The sequence below is a fragment of the Nannobrachium achirus genome, assembly GCF_963921795.1.
Source record: "Nannobrachium achirus genome assembly, chromosome: 23".
Lineage (NCBI taxonomy): Eukaryota > Metazoa > Chordata > Actinopteri > Myctophiformes > Myctophidae > Nannobrachium > Nannobrachium achirus.
The window spans coordinates 49,291,495-49,312,680 of NC_137830.1; the positions used below are offsets into that span (position 1 = coordinate 49,291,495).

General features: G+C 46.3%; 1 protein-coding gene across 2 annotated transcripts in view; it reads right to left on the bottom strand.

Moving 5' to 3' along the window:
- LOC308309193 (ankyrin repeat and sterile alpha motif domain-containing protein 1B-like) overlaps window positions 1–21,186 on the bottom strand; it is a gene marked incomplete at its 5' end in the record, with an annotated part of 162,184 nt that overhangs the window by 51,604 nt on the left and 89,394 nt on the right. For both annotated transcript variants that reach the window (XM_080754684.1, XM_080754683.1), the window contains 2 exons: window positions 8,380–8,592; window positions 12,816–12,923. In XM_080754684.1, the coding sequence (XP_080610810.1) occupies window positions 8,380–8,592; window positions 12,816–12,923 (321 nt within the window). The remainder of the gene's footprint in view (window positions 1–8,379; window positions 8,593–12,815; window positions 12,924–21,186) is intronic.

Consider the following 21,186-nt stretch of genomic DNA (forward strand, 5'->3'; position numbering starts at 1 on the left):
TCAAAGTCACGAGCTATTTAAGCAGAATTTGAACGATGGAAACTTTCACAGAGAAAAGGAAATGTGGCTACATCTAGAAAAGTGCACTCCTCGGAGGGCAGATCTCCGCCAGGCCAGGTTGGCTACCCAGGGCCGGCAAAAGTCGATCATAGCCTATCGCAGGGTTCCCCAATAGGCGGCCCGCGGGGGGCTACTGTCTGGCCCCCACCAACCCCAGTAATAATGGTAGTATAAGAGCAACAACAACACTAGTATATCGTCGTTGTCAGGTGGAAACCTTGTATGTCCAAGACCGTTCGTTTTGTATTTATCATCTAAAAAATGTACTAAACTAGTGAAAACAGCCAATCTACAAGGACACAACGCCTCGCGATGCGAGGCGTTGTGTGCTTGTAGATCTGCTGTTTTCTCTAGTTTTGTGTGACGATCTTGTATGATGAAGCAGGGCTTTGCTTTACCAAAAAACGTGGTGAAACTTGGAGATACGAGGTTTCTGCCCGACAGTGACGATATCTGAACTGTTGCTGGAGTAGCGGAAACGCCACCGTCGCCCCCTGCAATGCTGTGGCCCTCTGCTTGGTACCCTAGACATGATTCAATGTTGTGGCCCTCTGCTTGGTACCCTAGACATAATTCAATGTTGTGGCCCTCTGCTTGGTACCCTAGACATAATTCAATGTTGTGGCCCTCTGCTTGGTACCCTAGACATAATTCAATGTTGTGGCCCTCTGCTTGGTACCCTAGACATGATTCAATGTTGTGGCCCTCTGCTTGGTACCCTAGACATGATTCAATGTTGTGGCCCTCTGCTTGGTACCCTAGACATAATTCAATGTTGTGGCCCTCTGCTTGGTACCCTAGACATAATTCAATGTTGTGGCCCTCTGCTTGGTACCCTAGACATAATTCAATGTTGTGGCCCTCTGCTTGTTACCCTAGACATAATTCAATGTTGTGGCCCTCTGCTTGGTACCCTAGACATAATTCAATGTTGTGGCCCTCTGCTTGGTACCCTAGACATGATTCAATGTTGTGGCCCTCTGCTTGGTACCCTAGACATGATTCAATGTTGTGGCCCTCTGCTTGGTACCCTAGACATAATTCAATGTTGTGGCCCTCTGCTTGGTACCCTAGACATAATTCAATGTTGTGGCCCTCTGCTTGGTACCCTAGACATAATTCAATGTTGTGGCCCTCTGCTTGGTACCCTAGACATAATTCAATGTTGTGGCCCTCTGCTTGGTACCCTAGACATAATTCAATGTTGTGGCCCTCTGCTTGGTACCCTAGACATAATTCAATGTTGTGGCCCTCTGCTTGGTACCCTAGACATAATTCAATGTTGTGGCCCTCTGCTTGGTACCCTAGACATGATTCAATGTTGTGGCCCTCTGCTTGGTACCCTAGACATGATTCAATGTTGTGGCCCTCTGCTTGGTACCCTAGACATAATTCAATGTTGTGGCCCTCTGCTTGGTACCCTAGACATAATTCAATGTTGTGGCCCTCTGCTTGGTACCCTAGACATAATTCAATGTTGTGGCCCTCTGCTTGGTACCCTAGACATAATTCAATGTTGTGGCCCTCTGCTTGGTACCCTAGACATAATTCAATGTTGTGGCCCTCTGCTTGGTACCCTAGACATAATTCAATGTTGTGGCCCTCTGCTTGGTACCCTAGACATAATTCAATGTTGTGGCCCTCTGCTTGGTACCCTAGACATGATTCAATGTTGTGGCCCTCTGCTTGGTACCCTAGACATGATTCAATGTTGTGGCCCTCTGCTTGGTACCCTAGACATAATTCAATGTTGTGGCCCTCTGCTTGGTACCCTAGACATAATTCAATGTTGTGGCCCTCTGCTTGGTACCCTAGACATAATTCAATGTTGTGGCCCTCTGCTTGGTACCCTAGACATGATTCAATGTTGTGGCCCTCTGCTTGGTACCCTAGACATGATTCAATGTTGTGGCCCTCTGCTTGGTACCCTAGACATGATTCAATGTTGTGGCCCTCTGCTTGGTACCCTAGACATAATTCAATGTTGTGGCCCTCTGCTTGGTACCCTAGACATAATTCAATGTTGTGGCCCTCTGCTTGGTACCCTAGACATAATTCAATGTTGTGGCCCTCTGCTTGGTACCCTAGACATAATTCAATGTTGTGGCCCTCTGCTTGGTACCCTAGACATAATTCAATGTTGTGGCCCTCTGCTTGGTACCCTAGACATAATTCAATGTTGTGGCCCTCTGCTTGGTACCCAAGACATAATTCAATGTTGTGGCCCTCTGCTTGGTACCCTAGACATGATTCAATGTTGTGGCCCTCTGCTTGGTACCCTAGACATGATTCAATGTTGTGGCCCTCTGCTTGGTACCCTAGACATAATTCAATGTTGTGGCCCTCTGCTTGGTACCCTAGACATAATTCAATGTTGTGGCCCTCTGCTTGGTACCCTAGACATAATTCAATGTTGTGGCCCTCTGCTTGGTACCCTAGACATAATTCAATGTTGTGGCCCTCTGCTTGGTACCCTAGACATAATTCAATGTTGTGGCCCTCTGCTTGGTACCCTAGACATAATTCAATGTTGTGGCCCTCTGCTTGGTACCCTAGACATAATTCAATGTTGTGGCCCTCTGCTTGGTACCCTAGACATGATTCAATGTTGTGGCCCTCTGCTTGGTACCCTAGACATGATTCAATGTTGTGGCCCTCTGCTTGGTACCCTAGACATAATTCAATGTTGTGGCCCTCTGCTTGGTACCCTAGACATAATTCAATGTTGTGACCCTCTGCTTGGTACCCTAGACATAATTCAATGTTGTGGCCCTCTGCTTGGTACCCTAGACATAATTCAATGTTGTGGCCCTCGGCTTGGTACCCTAGACATAATTCAATGTTGTGGCCCTCTGCTTGGTACCCTAGACATAATTCAATGTTGTGGCCCTCTGCTTGGTACCCTAGACATGATTCAATGTTGTGGCCCTCTGCTTGGTACCCTAGACATAGTTCAATGCTGTGGCCCTCTGCTTGGTACCCTAGACATGATTCAATGTTGTGGCCCTCTGCTTGGTACCCTAGACATAATTCAATGCTGTGGCCCTCGGCTTGGTACCCTAGACATAATTCAATGTTGTGGCCCTCTGCTTGGTACCCTAGACATAATTCAATGTTGTGGCCCTCTGCTTGGTACCCTAGACATGATTCAATGTTGTGGCCCTCTGCTTGGTACCCTAGACATAGTTCAATGCTGTGGCCCTCTGCTTGGTACCCTAGACATGATTCAATGTTGTGGCCCTCTGCTTGGTACCCTAGACATGATTCAATGTTGTGGCCCTCTGCTTGGTACCCTAGACATGATTCAATGTTGTGGCCCTCTGCTTGGTACCCTAGACATAGTTCAATGCTGTGGCCCTCTGCTTGGTACCCTAGACATGATTCAATGTTGTGGCCCTCTGCTTGGTACCCTAGACATAGTTCAATGTTGTGGCCCTCTGCTTGGTACCCTAGACATAGTTCAATGCTGTGGCCCTCTGCTTGGTACCCTAGACATAATTCAATGCTGTGGCCCTCTGCTTGGTACCCTAGACATAATTCAATGTTGTGGCCCTCTGCTTGGTACCCTAGACATAATTCAATGTTGTGGCCCTCTGCTTGGTACCCTAGACATGATTCAATGTTGTGGCCCTCTGCTTGGTACCCTAGACATGATTCAATGTTGTGGCCCTCTGCTTGGTACCCTAGACATGATTCAATGCTGTGGCCCTCTGCTTGGTACCCTAGACATAATTCAATGCTGTGGCCCTCTGCTTGGTACCCTAGACATGATTCAATGTTGTGGCCCTCTGCTTGGTACCCTAGACATAATTCAATGCTGTGGCCCTCTGCTTGGTACCCTAGACATAATTCAATGCTGTGGCCCTCTGCTTGGTACCCTAGACATGATTCAATGTTGTGGCCCTCTGCTTGGTACCCTAGACATGATTCAATGTTGTGGCCCTCTGCTTGGTACCCTAGACATAATTCAATGCTGTGGCCCTCTGCTTGGTACCCTAGACATGATTCAATGTTGTGGCCCTCTGCTTGGTACCCTAGACATGATTCAATGTTGTGGCCCTCTGCTTGGTACCCTAGACATGATTCAATGTTGTGGCCCTCTGCTTGGTACCCTAGACATAATTCAATGCTGTGGCCCTCTGCTTGGTACCCTAGACATGATTCAATGTTGTGGCCCTCTGCTTGGTACCCTAGACATAATTCAATGTTGTGGCCCTCTGCTTGGTACCCTAGACATGATTCAATGTTGTGGCCCTCTGCTTGGTACCCTAGACATGATTCAATGTTGTGGCCCTCTGCTTGGTACCCTAGACATGATTCAATGTTGTGGCCCTCTGCTTGGTACCCTAGACATAATTCAATGCTGTGGCCCTCTGCTTGGTACCCTAGACATGATTCAATGTTGTGGCCCTCTGCTTGGTACCCTAGACATAATTCAATGTTGTGGCCCTCTGCTTGGTACCCTAGACATGATTCAATGTTGTGGCCCTCTGCTTGGTACCCTAGACATGATTCAATGTTGTGGCCCTCTGCTTGGTACCCTAGACATGATTCAATGTTGTGGCCCTCTGCTTGGTACCCTAGACATGATTCAATGTTGTGGCCCTCTGCTTGGTACCCTAGACATAATTCAATGTTGTGGCCCTCTGCTTGGTACCCTAGACATGATTCAATGTTGTGGCCCTCTGCTTGGTACCCTAGACATGATTCAATGTTGTGGCCCTCTGCTTGGTACCCTAGACATGATTCAATGTTGTGGCCCTCGGCTTGGTACCCTAGACATAATTCAATGTTGTGGCCCTCTGCTTGGTACCCTAGACATGATTCAATGTTGTGGCCCTCTGCTTGGTACCCTAGACATAATTCAATGTTGTGGCCCTCTGCTTGGTACCCTAGACATGATTCAATGTTGTGGCCCTCTGCTTGGTACCCTAGACATGATTCAATGTTGTGGCCCTCTGCTTGGTACCCTAGACATAATTCAATGTTGTGGCCCTCTGCTTGGTACCCTAGACATGATTCAATGTTGTGGCCCTCTGCTTGGTACCCTAGACATAATTCAATGTTGTGGCCCTCTGCTTGGTACCCTAGACATGATTCAATGTTGTGGCCCTCTGCTTGGTACCCTAGACATGATTCAATGTTGTGGCCCTCTGCTTGGTACCCTAGACATGATTCAATGTTGTGGCCCTCTGCTTGGTACCCTAGACATAATTCAATGTTGTGGCCCTCTGCTTGGTACCCTAGACATGATTCAATGTTGTGGCCCTCTGCTTGGTACCCTAGACATAATTCAATGTTGTGGCCCTCTGCTTGGTACCCTAGACATGATTCGGACCTGGGGGAAAACTATTTGGGGAACCCTGGCCTATCGTAATGATTCCTGAGAAATGTGACGGATCCATCTTGATCACATGACACAAGGATTTATATCTGCCAGTTATTTTCTATTTCAACCCAGTGTTAATATGACATGAAGTGAGATAGTACATAATGAGTTTCATTCAATGTCTTAACGTCTTCACATGCTATAGGTATAACCCTTGACCTGCATAGTCTTTTATGTGCTATAATCAACCAGAGAGCAATGCACACATGTTACAAGTTACAGTATGGGGCACAATTTCTTTTAAGATTAGTCGGAGGCCTTAGGGTTTTCTTTTGTGCTAATCAGGCCCCAGAAAATGACCACAAAACTGTGAAAAGTGATGACTCATCACTAAACCATCGTGTTCTGGTGCCATTTATAGCCCAAGGAATGTTTTTTGTGCAAAACAAATGCTTGCAATGGATTCAGCATCATGACAAACCCCTAGTTCGACCCGTCACATCCTATACTTACCCAGAAAAAATATGTTTTTCGGGGTATTTTCCTCCTGTATAGAAAGTCGATGGGAGCCCAACTTGATTTGGCCGCTGTGGCTACCCCGAAGGTCGCAGACTCGCTAAATCATTAGAGCATGGCCTGGGCTACATCTGTGCACAATTTGACGCATTTAGACTGATTGGCACGAAATTACCATTCTATCTACCTAAGGCCCCCGACTAGATGGACATTTCTAAGTCTTAGACTACATCTCAGCATTGGTAACGAGTCCCTCCTCATCCCAAACAAGAATACTCTGGTCAATGTAGTCAAAGAGTAGAAGTCAAGCCTGGCTTTTGGACCTGAGGCCAATTCTAAAATCACCATTTTAAAAACCTGAGGCATTTTTATAAAGCTCCTAAAACCTCTGGGTTTTCTGGAAAACTGGACAGAGTTGCCAAAACTCACTAATAATGTATTTCTCAGCCTCTGTAAGCAGATAGGAACATGAAATACATTTTTAAAAAAAAACTAAAAACAAAAAAAAAAAACATTTGAGATGCTTAAATCTTGGGCTTTTACAGACAACTACTTTCAATTTCCCTAATGTTCATTAAAAAAATAAAAAATAAATAAAAAGCATCTAAAATGAGTTCCACGTTGCATCAGCAAAAAGGTCTAAGAGTGATTACCTGTGCATGTTGCATCAGGTATAAACGAGTTAATTAAAAAAATGTGTTTGGCTAACAGATAAAAAGGGTTTTCGCTGTGCTGCAATCTCTCATACAATGATCAATCCTCATTTACAAAGAAGATGAAAACAAAAGCACTAAATCGTCACACTAGGGTACACAAATACTATTAAAGCTTCATCGATAGAAGACATGTTCTGTAATTACACCAGGCTGATGAATGTTAAACATAAATTACATTGTTTTGGAACCGAGGACGCCTTGTTTGAAAGATCAATGAAATGCTGAAATACCATTAGAACCCTTAAAAACTAATTAGCCAAGCAAAAAGGAAAAAAACATACTTGATTGTAATGAATCCATCTAATTTTGATCCTCTCCACCCTCCTGATTTAACCATTTACACCCTAGTTTACCCTTAAGGTCTATACTAGGCCCAAGGCTCATGGACTTCATAACATTAGCCTTGAATCGCCAGACAATATCACACTGAAAAACCCACAAGGAACCTAAGAAACAAAGTGGAACTCAACAACCAAAGTGGAACGATACGAACACTGGAACGTAACAGAAAAGGTGATACACCCTCCCCTACAACCAATCAGAGTAGCACAAAGGTGATACGCCCGCCCCGCATTTGCATATTTGGGCTCACAGCTTGGGTGCTGAGAAAAGTGTCCAGTGCCGAGCAGGGCTAGACCCTATCTGTTGCCAATGGCAGATAGTCTAAATGGTAAATGGTGCATATATAGCACTTTTATCCAAGGCGCTCTACATAGATTGTGCATTACATTCACCCATTCACGCACACATTCACCGGTGGCGGAGGAAACCATGCAAGGCACCAACCTGCTCACCAGGAGCAATTAGGGGTTCAGAGTCTTGCTCAAGGACTCTTCGACATTAACTCAGGGGGAGCCCGGATTCGAACTGGGAACCCTTCGGGAACCCTTCGTGCTCTAATAACGGTTTCTCTACCCCTGAGCTATGCCGCCCCACAGTCTAGCTGCTCTAGGCTATCATAACATCAGATTAGTGGTCCCACTCGTAAGCCGCCTATTCCTCTTTCATTTTCCCCCAGCACGGAATAAACCAGGTCTCCCTTTTCCCGATAAACATTATATATTTTTGGCGAGAATTGCGGATATAAGTTCTGTAGATCTGCTATTTGCACCCAATTAACGTGGATTCATATTTAAACCTCCACACATTGTCCCTCTGCTCCCTCTGCATGCCTGACTCCATCCAGGGGTGTCACACTACATTCTGGGCCCTGGGTACAAGGATTCACTGTGGGCCCCCCATGAATGGGAACGCATTATTATGCATTATTATGTGTTTTAACCATTGAAAAATAGCAGATAAACAAGTATCTATTAAAAAAATCGTGAAAATTTGTGCAGGTATTTTTGACTCGAATCCATAAATGTCTTCTAAAGAAGAAAAAGATGTTTGTATGTCAGTGATGCTCAAACCTTTTTAGGTGAAGGACCCCCAACATGACATGTATTTGGCCACGGACCCCCACCTCAAAATATTTAGTTCCAGGGACCCCACAGAAGCAAAATTTTTGTTTAGTTAAAAAAAAAAATACATATATTCAAAGATTTGCACACATTTTCACATCTTTTCAAAAATAGCCGCGCTGTGAGCTTGTATATCTGCTATTTTTCAATAGCTAAAGTATAAAATAATTAAGGCCCCTCCACCTTGGGCCCTGGTAACTCAGCCCCACTTTTCCCCCCCTTGTGACGACCCTGACTCCATCTCTCTCTCTCTCTCCCCCCTTCCCCCCCTCCCTCCCCCCCCCCCCCCCCTCACCATGCTGACTTGGGCCATCTGTCGCTCCAGCTTGCTGCGCGGCACGTCCTCGAAGTAGTTGTCGTTGCTGCGCTGCCGCAGGCGCCGCGCGTCCGCCTGCATGATGAGGTGCTGCACGTCCAGGGACCCCCCGGGGACCCCCGCTGCCGTGTAGGCCGCCTGCTGGCCCACCGACGGGCTGAGCTGAGGGGGGGTGTGGTTACCACCGGGCTCCTGCAAGGGGACGGGGGAGGGGGGGGGGGGAGAAAGGTGGTGAGAGGACTCATTCGTCACCTGCTAATGTGACGCATCAGTCACTGCTAAACGTTACTGCACATAATGTTTATGTGCATTATGTGCATACTAAGGCTGGGTAATATAATGTACCTACGTATATGGAGGTATCAACGTGCGAGCCGAGGTATACTGTATATCGACGAAGACGGCTTGAAATGAGGTATTGGTTTTTGTGTCAATTTCATTAACAGACACACTATGCATGCACGTAGCACATGCAAAAAAATCTGTAACCAGGTGTGGTTATTTCAATAAAACCATTGAAAATAGAAATATGTGCAGTGTGCATGCTTGGATATGCTATTAAGTTAGGCAGGCAGTGGACCTAAAGCAGAAAAAAACATTAAAAACACAATATAATGCAATTGTTTTTACTAACGTGAGTAATATCGATATCGAGGTATTCAACAACGTTATCGAATAACGAAGGTTTTCCTAATATCATCACTTTTATTTGCCACCCTCCTATGAGAGTGTTGGACTGTAGAGAGACAGCATGAGGCAACACAGGTATCCAGCCTGGAATTGAAGTGGGCCACGTTGTGATGAAGTGGACAGCTAACGCTCAATCTATTCCGGTTACCAGTACGCCCCACAGAGTCACATCATCATGTGACACACGTGTTACACCCATGAGCAGCGGAACGAGCTTCATAATCAGAAGGAGGAGGCTGGTAATAATTCAAAAAATTTTTTTTTTCAAATTTTAATTAAACTTTCTAATGGTTGAGTGGCACAGCATCCATCTTTTATACAAGGCTTGAAAAAAATATGTTTTAGCAAATTCAACATAAACAACCAAATAAGGCGGAACCAGGGCAGAACAAGGCAGAAAGAGCCTGCTGGTTGGTCAGTCAGGGACCAACCAGAAGGCTGACAAAATGTGTCCCAGCGCGGCTGACGGCTAGTCATTGAATTTTCTTTTTTTTTTCATTTTCATTTTTTAATTTCATTTGAAAGCTGGGAATCATAGCTACAAAATTATATATTAGTTGTGGAGATTGACCCAACAGTTTTGAAGATATGGCTTATAGAATGATGCCATGCTGAAATACTACTTTTGAGGTATTCAAGTTCTAAATTTGGGAGGACCAAAAGAATTATGTCCCGATCTCTCACATTAATTAAAAAAAAGTCTTATTTACATGCAGAGTTAAGCTCTGGCGTTTAAGTGAAATGTAGCCTGATATTTATGACATGCTTTTGTGGCTTTATCACATTAAAAAAAAAAAGTAATTTCAGCTGTGGTCTAAAGTAGTGGCTTCCAAAATGACTGCCCCAGTGTCACAAATGGTCAATTATTTCTGTCGATGAAGCAGAGAAATTGGGCAAACTTTTGTCTTGATACAGCGGACATTTTAACGAGTCTGAAATCTGCCACGGGCCTATTTGTAATCACGAGCGGTTCATGTCAGCAGCACTCAGTAGGATCCTGCTGGCAGGGTAGGGGTGGGTAGGGGTGGGTAGGGGTGGGTAGGGGTGGGTAGGGGTGGGTAGGGGTGGCAGGGTAGGGGTGGGTAGGGGGGTCGCACCAAATTCTGGGCCCTGGGTTCACTGCGGCCCCCACGAATGTTCTTCATAGGGGGAGGGGGTTTAACCCATTCAGACTGGGAACACATTGTTTTGTGCTTTAACTATTGAAAAATCTTGAACAAGTCTTTGTGAAGGACCCCCAAAATGATATGTATTTGTCCACGGACCCCCATCTCAAAATATTTAGTTCCAGTGACCCCCCCCCCCCCCCAGAAGCAAATTTTGAGTGAAATGTTTGCTAAAAAAAATACACATATTCAAAGATTTGCACACATTTTCACGACTTTTCCAAAAATTGCAGATCTACAAGCTCACAGCGCGGCACTCGGTGCCGCGCTGTGAGCTTGTATATATGCTATTAATAATAATGGGCCCTAGTAACTCAGTCCCACTCCCCCCGCCCTTGTTACGCCACTGCCTGCCGCATGGAACTGTGAAAGGATTTCAGTCTCTTGAAAGGCGGTGTCGTCATCGTTCAAACCCTGGTCTTCCCAGCATGTTTTGCCGTTGCTGTCTTCAGCTGCCTGTCACTGCCTGTGCTCATTTGTTGTTCTTTGGAGGCCGGAGCGGAGCGGAGCCCACTCCAACCTGGCAGACACGTCAAATTGACTCCCAGGAGGCGAGGCCTTTCCGTGGCCCCCAGGGGCCGCACGGGGAGCCAGAGGCTGTTAACCCGTTTAGCCCGGAAACGCAGATCCGTATCGCATTATAAGACTTGAACCGCTTCAACCGTTAAATTATGCTTTATCTATCTATATACAAGATCTGTGGATCTTGTAGATCTGCTATTGTTTTTTGTTTTTTTTTATCATGAACATTTGTGCAAATCTTTGAATATACCGTATATTGTGAACATTTGTAACTCAAATATTTGCTTCTGCATGGGGGGGGGGGGGGGGGGTCGCTGATAAATATTAATATTTTGAGATGGGGTGCCGTGGCCAAATACATGTAATTTAGTAAATCATTCGTAAACTCAAAAATTTGCTTCTGGGGGGTCCCTGATAAATAATATTTTGAGATGGGGGTCCGTGGCCAAATACATTTTTGGGGGTCCTTGACGTGAAAACGTTTTAGAACCACTGATTTTAGAAAAAGGATTTAGAAGACATTATAGAATTGGGTCGATATATTTCGAAGACTTAATTGCACAAATTGTGTCACGATTTTTCAAAAATAGCAGATCTACAAGCTCGCAGCGCGGCACTCGGTGCCGCGCTGTGAGCTTGTATATCTGCTATTTTTGAATAGCTAAAGCATAAAATAATGATTAAAGTTATGTGTAATAATAACGCGTTCCGGCCGGGTCTACGTGGGTTAAAAGAACATTAGCGCGCAACGCCAGTCGCTCGTGATTACTATCTGGGAAGGGAAGGAAGGCAGGCAACCGCAGCGCGTCGTCGGCCATTTCGTGTCCGCCGCCCAGGAGACCTGGCTAATCAGTTGGGTTTTAGCTACAGCAGTAGCAGAGAGTTCCCCCGGTGGCCGTGGGACCGTTGCAGCCGCTTGGGGAAAAGACCGCGGTGATTAATCTCTGTGTTACGGTTTCGTTGCAACGTTCCCGCGTGCTTTGGATAACACCTGTAAGCGCACGCACACACACAGATGTACAAACTGTACGCACACACACACACACACACACATACACACACACAAACAGGGGTGGACTGGGCATCTGGTATACCGGGCATATGCCCGGTGGGTCGACTATACAAGTGGGCCTGTGGGCCAGAGGGCCCCCAAAAATAAAAATGATAAAAAACAATATATATATTTTTTTAATCTTTGACAACATTTTAGGATAATTACAGTAATTTTCAGGCTGGACGGCCACTAAGTTCTGTACCACAGGCCCACAAAGCAGAGAGACATCACACGATTGGCCCACTGACTTGTCTATCATCTGAATACCGGCCTAGTAGCCCCGCCCCCAATCACAGGCTACTGTGGTCCAGGAGTTCCACCCAAACAGAAAACAGCTGATATGCAAGCCCACAACGCGCCGCTGCCTCAACGCGTGGTGGGCTTGTATGTCTAGATCTTCTATGTTCGGTTTCGCGCCGGTTGCGGTGGGCCGGTCTGCGCCAAGACGCCAGGGCCAGATTTGTGTCCCAGCCGGGCCCTGCACACAACAGTGTTGATTTTGTAAACTAATAATGTGACGAAAAATTATTGACTGTGTTCTTTTCACTGACGAAAACGAAATACAAATTAAATATAAATGAAATAAAAACTAAGCTGCCAACTAATTAAAAACTAGACCAAAACGTTAGGGAGGGACTAGTGGAGAAGTGAGTCATTTTATGTTTGGTTGCTCTCAGGTGTTGCGTGCTGAAAATAGCCGATCTACAAGCTGTAGATCGGCCCACACCGGCGTCGTCAGACGCGCGCAGCCGCGTGTCTGCCGCCCCGCCTGCCGCGCCGATACGCTGCTGTTCTATTTTTCCAGCGTTGCCGCGCGGTGAACATGTTCTCCCATGGTTCTCCCCACCGGGGGAAATGGATGTGCTGTGTGGCAGCGCGCCGCATCCAGTTGGGATTACCGCGCGGCACTTAACGTGCGTCGATACCGCGACGCGATGCTGCGCAGCTGTCCGCGTTCAGTGTGTGCTTCCCTAAAGACTCACCCTAAGCGAGATGGCCCGTGGAGGCTTCTGTGGCGTGTCCTCGTGTAGTCTGTCACCCAGCGACGCCAAGATCCGTTTCCTGTGTCCTGTGTGGCTGATCTTCAGTACCTGCAACATACACACAGAGACACACACACGTTCATAAGCATGGTTTCTCAGTAAGACTGACACAATGCTCATTACAGGTTAACAGATAACGCAGGGGTCTTCAACGTTTTCAGGCTAAGGACCCCTTAGTTGAGAGAGAGAGAGAAATGAAGCAGGGACCCCCACAACCTCTTCATAGATTCCATATAGTTTCATTGTTTGACAGCACGATCATCAGTGTATTTTGGATTCATGTCCATTTGTGTTTTCATATATTTAACCACTTGAACCGTCAATACTCAATAAACTTGACCTTTCACTCTGTACTTAGTCTGCTCTTTTCCCCCTCTACACCAAACCTCTTTGCCAAAAATAGCCGATCTACAAGCTCACAACGCTGCGAGGCGTTGTGAGCTTGTAGGTCTGCTATTTTTGGCTAAAGTTCTCAGAATATATTATGGACGCTGGGGTTCAAGTGGTTAATATAAAAAAAAGGAGAAAAAAGTTTCTATCACTCAAAAGATTTGGAGGACCCCTGGTAGTAACTCTGAGGACCCCCTAGGGGTCCCGGACCCCCCGTTGAAGAAGACCCTTGCAGTAACGCCATCCCGCGATCCTCGCACATCAATCCCACAAACCACCGGGGGAGGGGAACGGTGAAGACCCGAGGAGATTAACGTCTTCTTTATGAAAAGGAGAGAACAGCCTGCGCCCCGCGCTCGTTGAAAAATGATGACTCTCCATTCTTCCATTTGCATAATCTTACGCAGAGCGCAGGGAGTTCAAAGGGTTTGGGGAGAACAACTCTCACAGGAAGCCAATGCCTGCATGCCAGAAATAGCAGATCTACAACCTCAGCTATTTTCGGTACGCGACACCACCGGCACACCGCACAACCAAGTATAAATGGGAGTATAAAGGAATAGTTCACATGTTTTAGTTGCATTCCTGAGATAATAATTTGATGAGCGGGTCATAAATAATGGTTAAAGCTATACTGTGTAAGATGCTCAACTAGTGGTCAGTAGCCCTATAGCAAACCGCGGTCGCGTTCGCGTCTTTCGCCCGTTTTTCGTACCTTCACACCCCCGCGTCTGCCTCCACAACGCCGAGAGCTATCTTTAGAGGGGTCCCTGGTTCCTGTGCGTTCAGGCATTCCGGAGAAACGGACTACTTCACCCTGCCTGGTAGGCGAGATTACCTTTTGAGTAAAGAGACACACGGGCGACTACAAATATGGCGACCCCACTTCAAGATGCGCTGTGATTGGCCGGTAGTGTACCATGTGTGCATGATCGGCGATGTGATTGGGCAACGTATACACAACGTATACAGATGATGCAGATTACGTCATTTTGGCGCGAAATCCGGTCCACGGCCAGGATCATAGAAAACATATAAAGAGAAGGCTTCAGAAGCTGAAAATAACGGAGTGGGGGTTCTAAAACTTTAGCGATTTAACAGTTAGGACAATTTTAAGATTTGTTTTATAAAAAAAGTTACATGGTACAACTTTAAAGTGGTTCAAAGTGACACAGATTTGCATTGGTCAGTACTGTCGGTCGAGGCCCGGCACTGCACTCCGCGCCGCGGCGGGGAACGCACGTGCCGAATCTGAAGCCGGTGGGACGAACGGTTCTCGAGATACGCAGATTACAGACAGACACGCGTGCACGCACGCATAGATTTGTCGCATTTATAGATAGATTATCTAGATTTGTCTTTTATTTATTTTTGAAGTTACTTACTAATCAATCATCCCGAGTCCCCCGACCGACCCACTGTTTGGGAAACAGACTTTTATCTCCGACGGTCATCAAAATTAATGATTCTGGCATAACTGAAAATAAGTCATTTTTGGGAATGAACTACTCCTTTAACCACTCAAACCAACCAGCATCCATATTGTGTGTGTGTGTGTGTGTGTGTGTGTGTGTGTGTGTGTGTGTGTGTGTGTGTGTGTGTGTGTGTGTGTGTGTGTGTGTGTGTGTGTGTGTGTGTGTGTGTGTGTGTGTGTGTGTGTGTGTGTGTGATCTCCATATGCTTTCGCAGGAAAGTAGCAGATCATCAAGCTCACAGCTTGTCGATCGGCTACTTTCCCGCAAAAGCTTTTCCCACAATAACAGCAAACAGAAAAGACTCTAGTACAGAGCCCTGAGGAACTCCGGTCAACCATAATAAGATAACAATAATAAGTTAGGAGGTCAATAAGAGAGGCATATTCGCCACACATTCCTGGCTGACCCACTAATGAGAATCTAATGGAGCAGAAATGTCCCTAAGCCTTTTGCATACTGTTTATCATTCAGGGACGTGCTGGCCATTGGGAAAAGCGAGACAACTCCCGAACGGCTGGTTCATTCCCGGTCCGGTCCCGGCCGGCCATTAGGAAAAAATGTACAGTCCACCCTAGGTGGGGTCGGCGATAGGGCCTTTCTGTGTGGAGTTTGCATGTTCTCCCCGTGTGTCTCCTAGGGTTGATACCCTCACAAAAACATGCAGTAATCCTGGTCTCAATAATGCCTCCCCCTGGCCAGCCGGGGCGCTTGATGGAGGGGAAAGGAACTGGTTGGAATAACGTGTTCCTTCCACGCGCTACGTCCATCCCAGGGAAATCCCCACTGTCAGGTGAAAAGAAACAACTTGGACTACTCATGCATTGAAGGAAGCATGAGGTCAGTCCGTTGTCTCCCCAGGCGCGGCAGAAGGAGAGCAGAGCCCAGGATTACATAGACAATTCGCACTGGGTGAAAAAGGGGTTGCAAAATCGTGGGATAAAAATTATTTAAAAAAAAAAATGTATACATTTTTTCGCAAAGCAAAGCCCTGCTTCATCATACAAGGCCGTTGCACAAAAGTAGTGAAAACAGCAGATCTACAAGCGCATTGTGCGCTTGTAGATCTGGTGTTTTCACTAGTTTAAATCATTTTTAAAATGATAAATACAAAACAAACGGTTTTGAGTCATACAAGGCTTCCACCCGACAACGACGAAATATAACTCATGTACAGTAATTGGCCCACTGGCTTGTCACTTGTCATGATCTGAAATGGCAAATCTTTGAGTAGCAGCAGCGCTATAAAGAGAGATCTCTCTCTATAGCGCGCAATGAGGGCCTCTCCAACTCTTTTTCCTGGGCTGAATCAGGGGCCCAGCACGTCCCTGATATCATTATCATACTGTACATCATTATCATACTGTACATGGTTATTCTTAGACAGTCAGCTGTGCTGACCGTCTGCTTGTTTCCATGAACAGGAAACGAGGCACTTTCAACCTGGAGTTCCTAATTTGGGCATGTCATGTGATGTCACCCACTCGGCAGGAGAACATTTTGTAAAAATCAAACCTCGGTTCGAAGTGAAGCGGTGGACAGATAAAACCTCTATTCTGAATGTATTTGTGGCTTACTACATATTTTAAACCCTGAAGGCCAAATTATCATGTGAAGCTTGACCAATCCTCAAAGTATCCATTCATCTAACCGGGAGGGACATCGACATTTTGCTTTTTGAAAAAGCCTATTCATTCTGGACTGATATTTTACACGTACGGGACAGGAAAAACCTGTTCATTCTGGCCTGGAGTGACCATATATGGACATAAGGTAACATACTTTGTGTTTTTGAAAAACCCTGTTCATTCTGGACTGAGATCACCATATATGGTAATTAAACGGACATTCTGTGGGACAGGAAAAACCTGTTCATTCTGGCCTGGAGTGACCATATATGGACATAAGGTAACATACTTTGTGTTTTTGAAAAAGCCTGTTCATTCTGGACTGAGATCACCATATATGGTAATTAAACGGACATTCTGTTTTTGAAAAAGCCTGTTCATTCTGGACTGAAATGACCATATATGGGCGTGATACACACAAAGCCATTCATTGGAAGCGGTTTTCACCGCTTCAAAAAAGATTGAAAACATAAACATTACAATTCTAAGCTGTTCTCCAACTCGCAATGCATTGCGTTTGTAGATCTGCTATTTTTGCGATACGTCATACGTTATAGTACTGTCTATATAAGCCGGGCTTAAGTCGTGAACTAAACGGGAACATTTAAGTCAAACTTAGACTCAATTTCTCAACTCAACTTCACTTCCATAGCTTTCATTCATTCTGAGATTCCGAGGCTTGTATGACTGCATGTGCAATCACACACGCACGCACGCACGCATGAACGCATGCACTGTCGCACTCACAAACTTTCTATACCAAGGGTCTTCAACAGGGGGTCCGGGACCCCTGGGGGGTCCTCAGAGTTACTACAGGGGGTCCTCCAAATCTTTGAGTGACTTCTTCTTTCTTAGATTAACTACTTGAACCCTACTGTCCATATTCTGAGAACTTTAGCCAAAAATAGTCGATCTACAAGATCACAACGCCTCGCAGCGCGAGGCGTTGTGAGCTTGTAGATTGGCAAAGAGGTTTGGATAGGGAAAAAAGAGCTGACTAAGTACAGAATGAAAGGTCAAGTTTATTACAAATTGACAAGTATCCAAAATACACTGACGATTGTGCTGTCAAACAATGAAACTATATGGAATCTATGAAAAGGTTGTGGGGGTCCCTGCTTCATCTCTCTCTGAACTAAGGGGTCCTTGGCCTGAAACCGTTGAAGACCACTGTTCTATACCATAGATGGGAATTGTACACTTCCTGACAAAGTCTTACAGATTGACACTTGCTGCTGTATGATTTGCATATCAGCAGCGCATTGTGAGAATCAATATACTGTACTCTGTGGTAAAACATAGTGAGACACTTGATCAAATTCAAGTGCTCTCTCTCAGACTCTCAAGCACCCATCATGCACAGCAACGCAACCCGCAAGGGCCCATTCGGTTCGCACTCCCAGAATTAAATTGACACAGGATTTTGTTTTCATAACATAATTACAGTCATTACGAAGCCTCAAAAATCAAACACCATTCAACTGTATCGACACAATGCACTGGATAAATTATAATTATATTAATCTCCTGCACGTGCGCTACTAACACAAACACACACGTACGCACGCACACGTACACACACGTACACACACACACACACACACACACACACACACACACACACACACACACACACACACACACACACACACACACACACACACACACACATACACATTTTAGGACAGAGATTTTCTGAAAAGTGGATTTGCAAGCTGTTGTGAGCTCAAAGATCCGCTATTTTCGGTGCACAATACTTTCACACAACCTATAGTAGGCCAATGGTTTTCAACCAGTGGTCTGGGGACCACCAGTGGTCCTGAGGGGTTCCAGGTGGTCCCCAGCTAGGGGGCTGACATTTTTAAAAGGGCCTTTTGGAAACGCGTCGCGCTGCGACACATTGTGAGGTTGGCTATTTTCAGTGCTTGATACAAACACTGAACTAAGCATAATCAAGTGAATACTGGAGATGTGGCGTAACGGCATGGATTTCTACACAGAGAGGGCAATTCTTTCAACATAAGATGCTCAGGAGAATTTGGACAAAAGGCAATTCTCTTGAATGCTGCCTTCAGGTATGGCACGGAAAGAGGGGGCATTTGCATTTCTTTCACCATAAGGTAAACACTGCATTCATGGTCTGGAGAGGGCACTTTTTACAGACGGGTAAAAGGGCAGGGGCTCAAGCCCCCTTTGTGTGCACGTGCCTGGTGTCCTCACAATGTCTATTTCTACTACACTTATGGGAATATGTGGCCCTCACAAGTATAGTAACACACACACACACACACACACACACACACACACACACACACACACACACACACACACACACACACACACACACACACACACACACACACACACACACACACACACACACACACACACACACACACACACACACACACACTTTGTTGTCGCGTTGCTGGGTATTTCAGCATGGTCGGCGTCCTCCTACGGCAGGGGTGGGCAACTTTGATGATGGTGAGGGCCACTATATTTCCACCTTCACTCCAGAGGGCCACTATATTTCCACCTTCACTCCAGATGGCCACTATATTTCCACCTTCACTCCAGAGGGCCACTATATTTCCACCTTCACTCCAGAGGGCCACTATATTTCCACCTTCACTCCAGAGGGCCACTATATTTCCACCTTCACTCCAGAGGGCCACTATATTTCCACCTTCACTCCAGAGGGCCACTATATTTCCACCTTCACTCCAGAGGGCCACTATATTTCCACCTTCACTCCAGAGGGCCACTATATTTCCACCTTCACTCCAGAGGGCCACTATATTTCCACCTTCACTCCAGAGGGCCACTATATTTCCACCTTCACTCCAGAGGGCCACTATATTTCCACCTTCACTCCAGAGGGCCACTATATTTCCACCTTCACTCCAGAGGGCCACTATATTTCCACCTTCACTCCAGAGGGCCACTATATTTCCACCTTCACTCCAGAGGGCCACTATATTTCCACCTTCACTCCAGAGGGCCACTATATTTCCACCTTCACTCCAGATGGCCACTATATTTCCACCTTCACTCCAGAGGGCCACTATATTTCCACCTTCACTCCAGAGGGCCACTATATTTCCACCTTCACTCCAGAGGGCCACTATATTTCCACCTTCACTCCAGAGGGCCACTATATTTCCACCTTCACTCCAGAGGGCCACTATATTTCCACCTTCACTCCAGAGGGCCACTATATTTCCACCTTCACTCCAGAGGGCCACTATATTTCCACCTTCACTCCAGAGGGCCACTATATTTCCACCTTCACTCCAGAGGGCCACTATATTTCCACCTTCACTCCAGAGGGCCACTATATTTCCACCTTCACTCCAGAGGGCCACTATATTTCCACCTTCACTCCAGAGGGCCACTATATTTCCACCTTCACTCCAGAGGGCCACTATATTTCCACCTTCACTCCAGAGGGCCACTATATTTCCACCTTCACTCCAGAGGGCCACTATATTTCCACCTTCACTCCAGAGGGCCACTATATTTCCACCTTCACTCCAGAGGGCCACTATATTTCCACCTTCACTCCAGAGGGCCACTATATTTCCACCTTCACTCCAGAGGGCCACTATATTTCCACCTTCACTCCAGAGGGCCACTATATTTCCACCTTCACTCCAGAGGGCCACTATATTTCCACCTTCACTCCAGAGGGCCACTATATTTCCACCTTCACTCCAGAGGGCCACTATATTTCCACCTTCACTCCAGAGGGCCACTATATTTCCACCTTCACTCCAGAGGGCCACTATATTTCCACCTTCACTCCAGAGGGCCACTATATTTCCACCTTCACTCCAGAGGGCCACTATATTTCCACCTTCACTCCAGAGGGCCACTATATTTCCACCTTCACTCCAGAGGGCCACTATATTTCCACCTTCACTCCAGAGGGCCACTATATTTCCACCTTCACTCCAGAGGGCCACTATATTTCCACCTTCACTCCAGAGGGCCACTATATTTCCACCTTCACTCCAGAGGGCCACTATATTTCCACCTTCACTCCAGAGGGCCACTATATTTCCACCTTCACTCCAGAGGGCCACTATATTTCCACCTTCACTCCAGAGGGCCACTATATTTCCACCTTCACTCCAGAGGGCCACTATATTTCCACCTTCACTCCAGAGGGCCACTATATTTCCACCTTCACTCCAGAGGGCCACTATATTTCCACCTTCACTCCAGAGGGCCACTATATTTCCACCTTCACTCCAGAGGGCCACTATATTTCCACCTTCACTCCAGAGGGCCACTATATTTCCACCTTCACTCCAGAGGGCCACTATATTTCCACCTTCACTCCAGAGGGCCACTATATTTCCACCTTCACTCCAGAGGGCCACTATATTTCCACCTTCACTCCAGAGGGCCACTATATTTCCACCTTCACTCCAGAGGGCCACTATATTTCCACCTTCACTCCAGAGGGCCACTATATTTCCACCTTCACTCCAGAGGGCCACTATATTTCCACCTTCACTCCAGACGGGCCACTATATTTCCACCTTCACTCCAGAAGGGCCCACTATATTTCCACCTTCACTCCAGAGGGCCACTATATTATCCTTCCACCTTCACTCCAGAGGGCCACTATATTTCCACCTTCACTCCAGAGGGCCTCCACTATATTTCCACCTTCACTCCAGGGCCACTATATTTCCACCTTCACCTCCAGAGGGCCACTATATTTCCACCTTCACTCCAGAGGGCCACTATATTTCCACGCTTCACTCCAGAGGGCCACTATATTTCCACCTTCACTCCAGAGGGGCCATA